Genomic DNA, 12669 nt, shown 5'->3' with positions numbered 1-12669 from the left:
AAGATTAACTAGAGGGGAAGAGGAATCTTCTTCTTCCATTTTGAGGGTTTCTCAGAACACTGTTTCAAGCACACATCTGTATCTCAAACTTATCTAAACATTTTGCAGTCAATAACATTCTCAGCAAGCTCAATGATGTATATCTGAAAAGCATCTAAAATTTCATTAGTCGCAATATGTCTTTCTCAACTATAACCCATCAACCTTGGTATTAAAATAAGTGCAAGAAGAAGCTTCCAGCCACACAGTGACACCTCAATATTTAACAGAGTTGTTAACTCAGAAAATGGTGCATTGGGGCGCCTGGGTGGCTCAGTCAGTTGAGCGTCCGACTTCGGCTCAGGTCATGATGTCACAGCTTGTGAGTTCGAGCCCCGCGTAGGGCTCTGTGCTGACAGCTCGGAGCCTGGAGCCTGCTTCTGCTTCTGTGTCTCCCTCTCTCTCTGCCCCTAACCCACTCACATTCTGTCTCTGTCTGTCTCAAAAATAAATAAACATTAAAAAAAAAATTAAAAAAAAAAAAAGAAAATGGTGCATTAATGACCTCAGCATTTCCTATTCAGATAGGATATCCTGTATGAGGAAAATATGGCTCATTCTCAAGTTTGCTGTTATTCTTAAACAGTAATGTGTCAAAAATAGAACGAAAAAGTATCACTTTGCTCAAGAAAAATCATCATTTGATTAATCTGAAGGAAACCACATAATACACAGTGTAAAGATGAAGCCAGTAGATTGCTGGCACTAAAATAGAGACTCTTAAAGATACTAAAAAAGAGAAGTAGAAGGAGGAGAAGGTAAAGGAGGGGGGAGAAGAAGATGACACACTACATACTGCTCTGTAGTAAGGAAACAGGGAAAAGTCACTGTGACTCACCTTGGTGGGTCCATTTCCATTAAGTGCCACTGGTAATGTTTCATAAAATACATTCTTAGCTCTGGCTTTGCCATTTTCAAATTTTAAAACAACTTCATCTGGGTTAAAAAGGAAAAAAAAACAGATTGTAGTCATTTAAAATGTGTGTGTATTCATAAGCACATATACATGTCTACATCTATCTATACCTTCTTGTTGTTATAAAATTTCTCACGAATGCTATTCCATGTGCTACAACACTTTTAGAAATTTTGCCTACTTTAGGTCCGCAGAGCACCTCAACCACTCCAACCCGGCACCCGCAAACTGAGGTGCTAAGACACTGACCGGGGTGTCTGGCCGGAGAAAAGTATCTTTGCCATTCTGCCTCCAAGGGCTCTTGATAGTAATGTGATCCCAGATGAGCTAAATTATTATCTCAATTTATTCAACTATAAAAATGGGATCTTTGCCTGCCTTTCAAAGTTATTATGAAGATGATAACAATACAAATATGGCAAATAGAACACTGCCAGACATAAGCAAGGTTTCTGCAGTTGGCCATCATTGATAGTATTTCCAGTTCTTGAAAATCAGGCCTAATGCAAATACCAGGAATACACAAGTCAGATGGGAGCAGGAACAGCTGTTTTTTTGTTGCTGTTTCCAGTTCCTTTCCTCACATTTCCTAAGCACTTCAAACTAAATGCTTTCCATTCTGAGAAACTTTTTAGTGCATGAACTGCCTTGAAGAGTTGTACTGAATTACAATGTTATTTTTAATCTTTAAAGTATTAATGCATTAGTGAATTAGTGTATTTTTATTTTCAGTATATTGGTTAATTTAATGGATTAATGTATTTTTACCAAGAAATATGTCTATCTAGGAAAACACACACAGGCATACCCCCACACACACACAAACACACACACACACACACACACACCACAGTATGTGTGCCTGGTTACCAATTACCATTTAAGCTAGGTAAAGTACTCCAATACTCTAATATTCCTCATTAATTCACAACACAGAGAACTTACACGGAAAACTGTGTAATAATAAGGTATCATTAAATTAAAAATATATCTCCAGATGGTGAGACACTAAATTCTAAATTACCTAAAGCTAGAAGCTTATCTTTTTTACACTAGTCTTAAGAAATGATTTTCAGTAAATGTATTTCACGATGTCAAACTAAGCTCAAGTCCATTGTTTTTTAAAAGTTGTAATATCTACACAGTAAACCTTAACCACAGCCCCAAAATGGATATAATACAGGACAGACAGTTGAAAACACAGGTGTTCGTTTGTATTCATGAACAATTCTGTATTTAGGAAGCATACCTACAGCTCCATTTAAAGTCTGGAAAATTTTGCATTTGTGATCCAATGTGATGTTAATAGCCTCCTAAAAATGAGAATAAAGATACTATTGAAAATGAGAACAAAAATAGCAAACAACACTATCGTGGTAATATAGTTTATTCTTTGGGGGAATTTAAGATCCTATTTGTAAATTATTCCAGCAATATTCTTCAGAAAGACAGAAAGACTATAGAGAGTTGACTGAATTAAAGGATAAAGGGTATGTTAAAGCATTCATGCTATTCTCCTAGTATTTCCACTTCACTGCATTATGACTAATTCTGACAAGTGGGTTTTCAGCAGAAGTAAAATGAATCACTTCTAAACTGGAGCATGGAACTTCCAGTTTGAGACCCCAAGTGGCACACAAACTAGTAAGGTCTATGATGGCTGCTCCATCAGCCGGGGTCCCCAAGTGACTGCAATAGGCAGAAACCCTCTGCTGACCTATCATTGACATGTAGCAGGAGACATAGACCTCTGTTGGGTTAAGCTCTTGAGGATGGGTAATTATTGTGGCATACTCCCCTACCTGTCAGCTACAATAGGCATGTAATCAATCAACATAATTATAAAGATTAAACCACTTTGCAAACTGTATGATTCTCAACGTACCAATTTTTTCAGCTACATTTCTCTGTCATAATAATATTCCTAAAATTATCTTTGTGTATTGCTATAGATTGAATGTTTGTGTCTCATCAAAATTCATATGAAGCCCTAACCCACAATGTGATGGTATTTGGAGACAGGGCCTTTGGTAAATAATTAGGGTTTAACTGAGGTCATGAGAGCAGGGACCTCACAATAGAATTAGTGCCCATGTAAGAAGAGACACCAGCGTGTTTGTGCATGCTCTCTGGTATGTGTGCATGCCTCTGTGTCTCTCTCTCTTTACTACGTGGAGGACACAGCAAGGAGGTGGCTGCTGTCTACAACCCGGAAAGAGAGACTTTGCTAGAAACCGACCATGCTGTTGCCCTGATCTAGGGTACAGGGTATGTCAAAGCATTCATGCTTTTCTCCTAATATTTCCACTTCTCCACCATATGACTAATTCTGAGTTCTTCCAGAACTCTGAGAAAATACATTTCTGTTATTTAAGCCACCCAGGCTAGAGTATTTTGTTATGACAAACCAAGCAAACAAGGACATGTGCTAACCAGATAAAATCTTATGCTAAGAGAGAAACTTAAACAGGATTTACACAACTAAAAACATTACAAACTCAGTAGTGAGATTTCAGGGAAAGCATCCTGAAGCACAGACAGCTAAGTAAGACTCAAAGTACTTTCACAGTTGAATTACACAAAGGCAGACAGACATCATGCTGCACAGGCTAGCACTCATGCCAAGAGCAGGCTTCTCCTCCTGGATGAAAGAAGTCCTCAGGCTTGCTATGTCAGACACATAAGAGGGAAAGCAAAAAAGGGAGGCGAATAAAAATAAACATTTTAAGCATAAAGTTTCCTAAGTATTAAATATCTAATGAAAACATTTAGATAAGTGAAATGTTTATCTAAGAAACAGAAACAGCTACAGTTGCAAACTCGCTGTAAAATATACTTAAAAAAAAAACTTGTTTCTGGGGTGCGTGGGTGGCTCAGTCGGCTAGGCGTCCAACTTCAGCTCAGGTCATAATCTCACAGTCTGTGAGTTCAAGCCCCACATTGGGCTCCATGCTGACAGCTCAGGACCTGAAGCCTGCTTCGGATTCTGTGTCTCCCTGTCTGCCCCTCCTCTGCTCGTGCTCTGTCTCTCTCTCTCTCTCAAAAACAAATAAACATTTAAAAAATTTAAAAAAAACTTGTTTCCAGTAACAGCACCCACAAATTATATAAATTCAGTACATTCTAGAACGATTATGTTACCTACGGTGAATTTATGAAACATTAACTTACATTATGTAAATATACTAACAATTTTCTAAAATTAGAGAACTTTGGTTTTACTTTTCTCCAAAGTTTCATTTAAATCAATCTCAGGAATATTCTCTTTAGGGTCCATACCAGACAGCTATTGTTCCCTGCATTCCTCCTCCTTAATAATAGAAATCCGATTTTTTAACAGGACACTTACACTTGAAACAAAGGACAACATTTTCTTTGCATATTATGCGTAGCCACATAAATATGTTCTGGTCAAAGAAAAGTAACAGAAAGTTTTTTCTAGAAAGATTATTTAAAAAGAGGTAATGTAACTCAGATGGCCCCTTATTTACCATTCTGTCTGTTAACTGCCTAGAATATGGATACAATGGCTGGAGCTCCAGTAGACATCTTAAATAAGGAGGTTATATTAAAAATGCAAGCTATTACATACCCTCTTCAGTGGATCAATGTAAATTTTAGTGTAAAAGAGCTGATCATCATCATTATCCTGGAGATTCCACTGCTGGACTATACGGTTGATATATGGAGCATAGCCAATAAATCCTGCAATATAACAGAGAGAGATTAGAGAATTTAGTAATCAAAGACCAAAACTGGTTTCTATGAATTCCATTCATCAGTTGCACAGAAGTGTAAATCCATCAGGCCTAATATTTAGGCCTTTTTATACTTAGAATACTGATACTTAGAATACTTAGAATTTTACAGATTACCATGGAAGAAATGAGTTATTGAGCATCCTTTGTTTTATATATAAACTACAAGAGTGAGTTTTTACCAACTGCAAATCAAAGACTTTTTTTGAATAAACACATTCCCAAAATTAATCGACATAAGAGAGGGAATAATGTTTTCCAAGGCTCCTAAGGGAAAAAGTTACTAGGAAAAGAACAGAAGAAGACAGAATTTTCTTCCTGACCTTCTAAAATGATCTTTCTTGGATCCTTTGGAGAGGATTCACTGTTTCTGGAAAAAAAAAATCTCTACTATGGTGATTTAATGTCAGTGTAGGATGCTAACAAAATCAAAGGAATGTTGGAAATGTCATTGACTGCAAACATGTCAAAGAAATTTTATATCTAGGACATTTGGGGAATTTTTCCTTTACTTGAACTGGTCATAATTGTACCTGCTAAACCATTTTCTGGCTAGATTTTTTATGTCACAGTCTGGAGAAAGGAAGTCTAAAATTGGATTGTTCCCCTTGGCCTTCGAGCATAAGCATTAAATTTGCCAATAACAGTTGTCTATAAAAGACACAGACAACAGTATCATTTTTCTCCTGTTTGAATCTTCCTCTGAATTTCAGAAACGTAGCCAAGCTGTTATGTTTCATTGACCTGTAGTACTTTTAAAAAGGGACCAAAGTTACTCTTGTGAATTGAAAGAAAACCTAATTTTTTACCCTCAAAATTAAAATTTCCTCATAGGAATAAAAGAATGAAAAGAAATAGGTCCAGAAAAATTACTGTTATCTAGAGAAATCAAGAGAAAATGAAAACATGCTTAAACCAGTCACTGGTTGCTCCTCATTTGTTATTTTTATCAAATTAAAAAAATCTTAAAACACTGAAATATAGTCAATTTTTTAATTCCTATTACCAATATACTACAATGAAAAATATGTCCAAGTAATGGCATATGACATTTTCCAATAGTTTACATTACTCTTTTTCAAAATTTATGTTTCCTTATCCTTTTTATAAATCCCATTCAAAAATGAAGAGAAATTTCATCTATTTTCATAGTATGTGATATATACTTTATATGATTTATATTTTTCTATTAAATTTCCATATTATTTCAAACCAATAAAGTTTATAATATTCTGAAATCTTCCTGATAAGGAAACATAGTTTCTTTCCATAATTTTTTAAAACTAAATGATATAATCATAAACAAAACTCATGTCCCTTAAATAACTCTCAATAGTCCATTCATGAAATTATATAATCTTTTATTGAATATATTTAGATTTTCTAGCATCTCTTTAATAATTATGACTACAGAAGGCATAGGAATCATGTTTTGATCTCTTTCCCACTTAAAAACACCTTTTCCTTAATTAAACTTTCTCACAAAGGCACTCACTTGCTGGGTTTTTGCTGTTTCCACAGCACTGTGCATCTGTCTGAAATTTAGATTCTTAAACACATATACTCCATCTAGATGAATTTCGCCATCTCAGTGAATCATTACATAATTCGTATATAAATTACATCTAGATGTTTGACTATATATATGTTTAGAAAAATTAATAAATATAAAATAATACTTCTCCCAGAGTCCCTCAGCTAAGTGGTTTTTAGACTATCTAGGACTTCAGATAAGTTAAAAGCCAGCCATGTGCAACTGACAGGCTGACAGTTTGGGGGTGCAAATGGCACCAATCCATAATTGAGGGTTAAGACAAAGAAGTAAAAATTGGGAAACAATCTTAGGGAGAGGCTTTGTCAGTGCATAAACTATAAATCTAAGAAGGAAAGACTACTAAGGTAATGAGGTCAAGTGACTAACATGAGAAAACCTAGGTTGTAACTTGATTATGGAAGTAAAATCCAAAGGTGGTAGATAGATTAGGAGGAAAATAAAATGGTCAAGAAATCCCCGTAAGTATGAACTGCAGCTGGACTGAGATGGAGAGAAAAAGTGAGCTGAAACTAGGCAGTGCAAACTGGAATTTAAGGTTTCAGAAGTGCAATATTTATATGGGCTGACAAAATTCCAAGGCATAACTATGGGAATATATTGCATAAAATACATTGCAGGTAAATAGAGCTGGAATTGAGGCATCCCAGAGAAAGTAAATTACTTGCTAAAGGTTTCGTTGCCATAAATGCCTTGATCAGAGCCTAGAATCCAAAAACGCTGCTGCTGCTACATCAAGTAGGACTTAACCTGAACGAAACTAAATAGTATCAGTTTTGTACATGTGAATCATCCAAAAAAAATTTGTTTTCCCAATGTGGCTTGGAACTTTCACCGAACTTATTTCTCTAACATGTCTCCCATCCTATTTGGTTATGTCTTCGGGTCATATGTTTATATTAATCTCAGTCTAAGGAAAACATTTTGGAGTCATCATAATGTCCAAAGTCAAGTTTATTAATTTTTTTTGAAAGGAAAGGGAAAATGTGATAATTTGTTCCTTTAATCCATGGTGGAGTAGCTAATGCAGCACTTTACATCCACTCAGTGTTGAACCTTTTTGACTAGTGATTTCAAGACAAAATCATTCACTTACTGATATATTTAAAACATAGATAAAATTAAGTAATGCCTATATTTCATAGCTCCATGATTATAGCTTACACTTTTTCCTAAGTAAGGGAACTTACTTAGAACTTATTAGATAAACCCATTATCTAATAGCCAGAAAATTGTCAATGAAACTATAATCAGACCAGAATCCATGCTGTTTTTCCTTGACAACTGAATGTCTCTAGGAGAAGTCACTTAAATTTGGGGAACATTGGTTTTCCCACTTATATTCTGGAAACAATAACATTTACATGCCTTAGTTCTGTTAGGAGCATCATATGATATAATACATGGAAAATATTTTGTTAACTAAAACACACCATGGATTCTAAGCTGATACAATTTTTCATAGTAATAAGAAGATAATGGTTCATGTCTATAGTTACCTATACAAAAAAAGGTTGTTTCATCAATATTTGTAATTTTCTATGACTAGCATTTAACTTCTCTGCCAGTATCTTACCCACCTCCTGAATTCAGGTAGCGTTTCCCAAAGTGCACAACGGGATACTTGTCTGCTAGTCTTTTGTCTGGCCACAGAATTCCATCGGCTGCAAAGACCACTTTATGGTTTGACTTTTGGAACTTTTTCAGAACTTCTTCTGGACCACCAGCAAATATGACATCAAAGCTGTTTAATGAGGGGGGGGGGAGAAATTTTAAAATACACTTGTCAGAATTTAGGCATGTAAACCAAGAAATAGTCACTAATAAAAATCAGAATTTAGAATCCAACATAAGATTAATACCAACTATTTACAGAATATTCCAATTTTCCTTCAATTTAAATTATATGGGTTATACTAAATTATTAATGTTTACATCACATCGGCAGATGAAGTCCAAATAAAGACAATGTTTTTTAGCGCCAGTCTTGATACCTTTTTTCAATAATCACATATTCCCAAAATCAAAATGTTCAATCAGTATTGAAAGGTTAAAAAAATCAATAACTTGGGGTGCCTGGATGGCTCATTTGGTTAAGCATCCAACTCTTGATTTCGGCTCAGGTCATGATCTCATCATGGTTCATGAATTCGAGCCCTGGGAATTCAGGGCTGACGCACAGAGCCTGCTTGGGATTCTCTGTCTCCCTCTCTCTCTGACCCTTCCCTGCTTGGTCTCTCTCTCAAAATAAAAAAATAAACGTTTTTTAAAAAGTCAATAACTAACTATATATAACAATAATATAGACATAGTCATTGACAGAAGCTGCCATTATAACTGCCTAATGTTTCAATTTAATTTGTATCCAACCATTATCATTTCTGAAGATTTCATTATCTTTGATAAAATGTGTTCAACTACTAAAAATCACCATTATAAATTTATACTTAAATCACTATTTAGCCTAAAATCCTAAAATAAAAGTTAGACAAGTGCATCTTTTTTTAAAAATTTTTTTAATGTTTATTTATTTTTGAGAGAGACAGAGTGTCTGCCTCTGCATAGCTTTAAAAAGATGCACTTGTCTGTGCATCTTTCTTTTAAAGCTCAATAAAATTGAAAAAAATTATCTAAAAATTGACACTATAGGACACCTGGGTGGCTCAGTTGGTTAAGCATCTGACTTTGGCTCAGTTCATGATCTCAAGGTTCACGGGTTCAAGCCCCGCATCGGGCTCTGTGCTGACAGCTCGGAGCCTGAAGCCTGCTTAAGATTCTGTGTCTCCCTGTCTCTCTCTGCCCTTCCCCCACTCACGTGCTTGCTCTCGCTCTCGCTCTCTCTCAAAATAAATAAATATTTAAAAAGTTTTTTTTTAATTGACATAATAATGTCAATGGTTTCATTGAGCTTTCTGAGGACATTATTGCTCATTGTTCATTCACAGAGTAACAATGACTTAACAAAACGTGAAGTGTAAAAGCCACAACCAGATATGCTTCCACTCTGCAATAAATTCTTTATCCTTGTTACAACCATAAATTCTTTTGCATCGTTTTTGTTCACATCAGAGTACTTCAAGACCAAAAGTTTCCAAAAATGATAATTTAATGACCTAATATCCCAGGTGGTAAACAGTAAGAACAAACTAATGCTCCTGAATTCAGCACCAAGTGTTCGTTCCCAACAGCCAATAGTGCAGATACACTGCTGTGATATCTGAATGGAGGAGTAAGGAGACTATTCCACATGCTTTTCCCAGCCAGACTTGCTCTCAAAAAGCCTGGTAATATGCCAAGGCTGTAGTAATGCATCAGGCAACATTTAATAACTTTTTATATATGAGTTATTTTGTAAAACAAGCCACACGATTCCTCATCTCTTTAAAAATAAAAACCCCATGAAGTTTTAAAAATTATTTTAGAGGGGCACCTGGGTGGCTCGGTTAAGCGGCCGACTCTTGGTTTTGGCTCAGGTCATGATCTCAAAGTTTATGGGTTTGAGCTCCGGGCTGAGCTCTGAGCTGACACTGCAGAGCCTGCTTGGGATTTTCTGTCTCTCCCTCTCTCTCTGCCCCTCCCCCGCTTGTGCTCTATCTGTCTCTCTCAAAATAAATAAACTTGACAAAAATTTACTTTAGCAAGAATAGTGTAAGTTTATACTTGTGGCAGAGGTGCTAACTGACCCTCATATACATTCCCTAGCCTTTATTTCAATAATGGAATCCCCCTGTGTTAACTGGGCACATGGTCACCTTATTAAAGACTACTCTGAAGCTAGATGTGGGCACATGTCTAAGTCTGTCCAGCAGAATGTGAGTGGAAGTGGTGTGCTTCTGTAATCTCCAGATCCTGTACTTTAAAAAGGAAGTTGCCTTCCCTCTGTTCCTTTCCTCTCTTTACCCTTCACGGTGAACTACACTTTACAAGTAAAAAGTACTCGACACACACAAACCCTCACCATATAGTACACTTCTGAGTCTTAAACAAAACTAAACAAAACACACGAGAGTTAAAATGTTACTAATGTGCAACTACACTTAGTAAGTTTTTTAGTGAAGTTTTTTAGCCAAGTTTTTTAGAAAGAGAACATAAGGTTGGGATCAGAGACGTAGACTACTTCTTTTCATTTTTATATTGTTCTAGAAAATTTAAATTTTATGATTTGTTTTTATTTGTTACAGAAAATATCATCTCAAAATTAAAACTTATCTATATCTATACCTTTCCATACATGGCTTCTTCTTTCTTCCAGAATCAATAGGCAAGCTTCTGCTAATACTATTAATAACATAATCATGAAGGGACTCAGAGCATACAGTTTGAAGTCTTCTAGCTGTGTGTCTAATTTCAGCTCTGCCATGTGCTGAGTAACCTTAGACAAGCTACTTAAATTCTTAATGCTTTAATTTCTTTATGTATAAAATGGGGGAGGAGGGCAGTACCTATCTCATCAAGTTACTGAATAAAAAAGAACAACTCATGGCATGTTATAAGCACTCAATAAAGTTAAAAATTAACATTATTGTTACTAGATGAAAGGGACTGTAATAACGGGAGAGGCAGGAGGAAAACTCACTTTTAAGTTCACACCAATCTGTAGTTTACAATAATTTTATTTTTATATACACATATGCTAAGATAAATTTTAAATCAGAATACATGTGTTCTGACTAAAACCTCAAACTATCTTCTCCCTGCCTGTTGATTGAAAAAGCTGAATTAATCTAACTGTACAAAATAATATTTATAAAAATACATCTATTTCCTCTTTTTCTTATAAATAAGTACAACTTAGTTCCTCAGCATGACCACTTTAGATTTGACCACGAATCCTATCTTACTTTCCTGAAGTAGGAAAGAAGACCAGTGTCATGGGTAATTCAGCCATGAGAGGCAAGACAAATAAATCAAACCTTCTGAGACACAGACTGCCCTTCAAGTTGCAGAAGACTCCCAACACATTGCCTAGAGATGGAAAAAAGGGATTATTATGTCAGAGAATCACATGATTGGGAGACTTGGGCCAACGGATTCAGAAATTTTGTAGGTAGCATCACATCTTCAGAGGTAGAAATGCACATTTGGAAAGTGAATATTTTCTGTCTTTATAAACCTAGTGAAGACTATAGTATCTACCCCATCTATCTGAAACTATTAGCAGAATCCAGTAGCTTGAAAGGGAGTTGTAGCAACTTCTACTTTTATGATTTAGTAGTTGATAAGCAAGCATTACCTTTATAACACAAAATAATTATTTTCAGCTTATTTATTTATTTTGAGAGAGACAGACACAGCCTGAGTCGGGGAGGGGCAGAGAGAGGGAGAGAGAATCCCAAGCAAGTTCCACAACGGCAGCACAGAGACCGATGCAAGGCTCAAACTCACGAACCATGAGATCATGACCTGAGCTGAAACCAAAAAGAGTTGGACACAACTGACTGAGCCACCCGGGCACCCCCCAAAAATAATTATTTTAAAGCAAAATGTAAAGGCAAAGATTATGTTCACACAATTGAAGTGAGAATTTAACTCTGAATAAAAATTTAGGTAGCTAAAACTTTCCCATTTTATTTTAGTGGCATTGTTATTTCCATGTTTAAGGATTTTCGAACAGTTCTCTGAATTGATTTAAAACTTTTCAAACGGCAAGAAAGTTTTTCTACTTAAAATTATGTTGGCCACAACAACCCAAATAATCAAAATTTTTAAAATGCACAACGGTCATAAAAATAATTCTCACAGGAATTTGGTCCATTTAAATACGAAAAATAAAATAAAATTTTCCATAGTTAACTGTGGTAAATATTCCTGGGTCCTGCAAAAACCATAAGGTCCCACCTTATGTGGTCATACTGAGTTCTCTAACAGACATGTCAGCATTCTATCTCTAACAGGTCATTCAAACTTTTACAAGTGTTTGCCCTTCTGTGTTCCCTGTTTCTGTGGCACCATCAACCACACAGTCGCCCAAGCTGAAAATCTTTCATCCAGCCTTACCTCCTCCCTTTCTATGCCCTCTCGAATCAAATATTTCACCAAATCCTATTGACTCCATCTATTTAATCTATTTAGCATTCAAATCTTCTCCACCCTTTCTAGAAGACACTGGACTAGATTAATTCCAAAACCCTACAAGCCTCTGCGTTACCTATCTCCTCACTTCTGATAAGGACTCACGGACAAACTCTCCTGAAAATCATTCTGTGCTAGTCCCCAGGCTGGATCAGTAGTTCACAACTAGGTCTAAAGCAGGACTCTGCAAATATTTACTATCTAGCCTTTTACAGAAAATAATTTTGGCTTTGAGGGCAATATGGTCTCCATGGCAAGGACTCGATTCTGCTGTTGTAGTGCAAAAGCAGCCAGAAACAATGACCATAGCTGTGTTCCAATAAAACTATTTA

The 12669-nt window shown here is 35.8% G+C and overlaps 1 protein-coding gene across 5 annotated transcripts in view; it reads right to left on the bottom strand.

The window, feature by feature from the left end:
* The window catches only part of PLOD2 (procollagen-lysine,2-oxoglutarate 5-dioxygenase 2), a 100313-nt gene that overhangs the window by 34184 nt on the left and 53460 nt on the right, over positions 1-12669 (bottom strand). For all 5 annotated transcript variants that reach the window (XM_042956434.1, XM_042956431.1, XM_007086332.3 and 2 more), the window contains 4 exons: positions 7846-8009; positions 4548-4660; positions 2205-2268; positions 878-975 (listed from right to left, as the gene is read on the bottom strand). In XM_042956434.1, coding sequence (XP_042812368.1) covers positions 878-975; positions 2205-2268; positions 4548-4660; positions 7846-8009 — 439 coding nt within the window. The remainder of the gene's footprint in view (positions 1-877; positions 976-2204; positions 2269-4547; positions 4661-7845; positions 8010-12669) is intronic.

Source organism: Panthera tigris, chromosome C2, assembly GCF_018350195.1.
Source record: "Panthera tigris isolate Pti1 chromosome C2, P.tigris_Pti1_mat1.1, whole genome shotgun sequence".
Taxonomy (NCBI): domain Eukaryota; kingdom Metazoa; phylum Chordata; class Mammalia; order Carnivora; family Felidae; genus Panthera; species Panthera tigris.
This window is presented reverse-complemented; position numbering and strand designations above follow the sequence as displayed.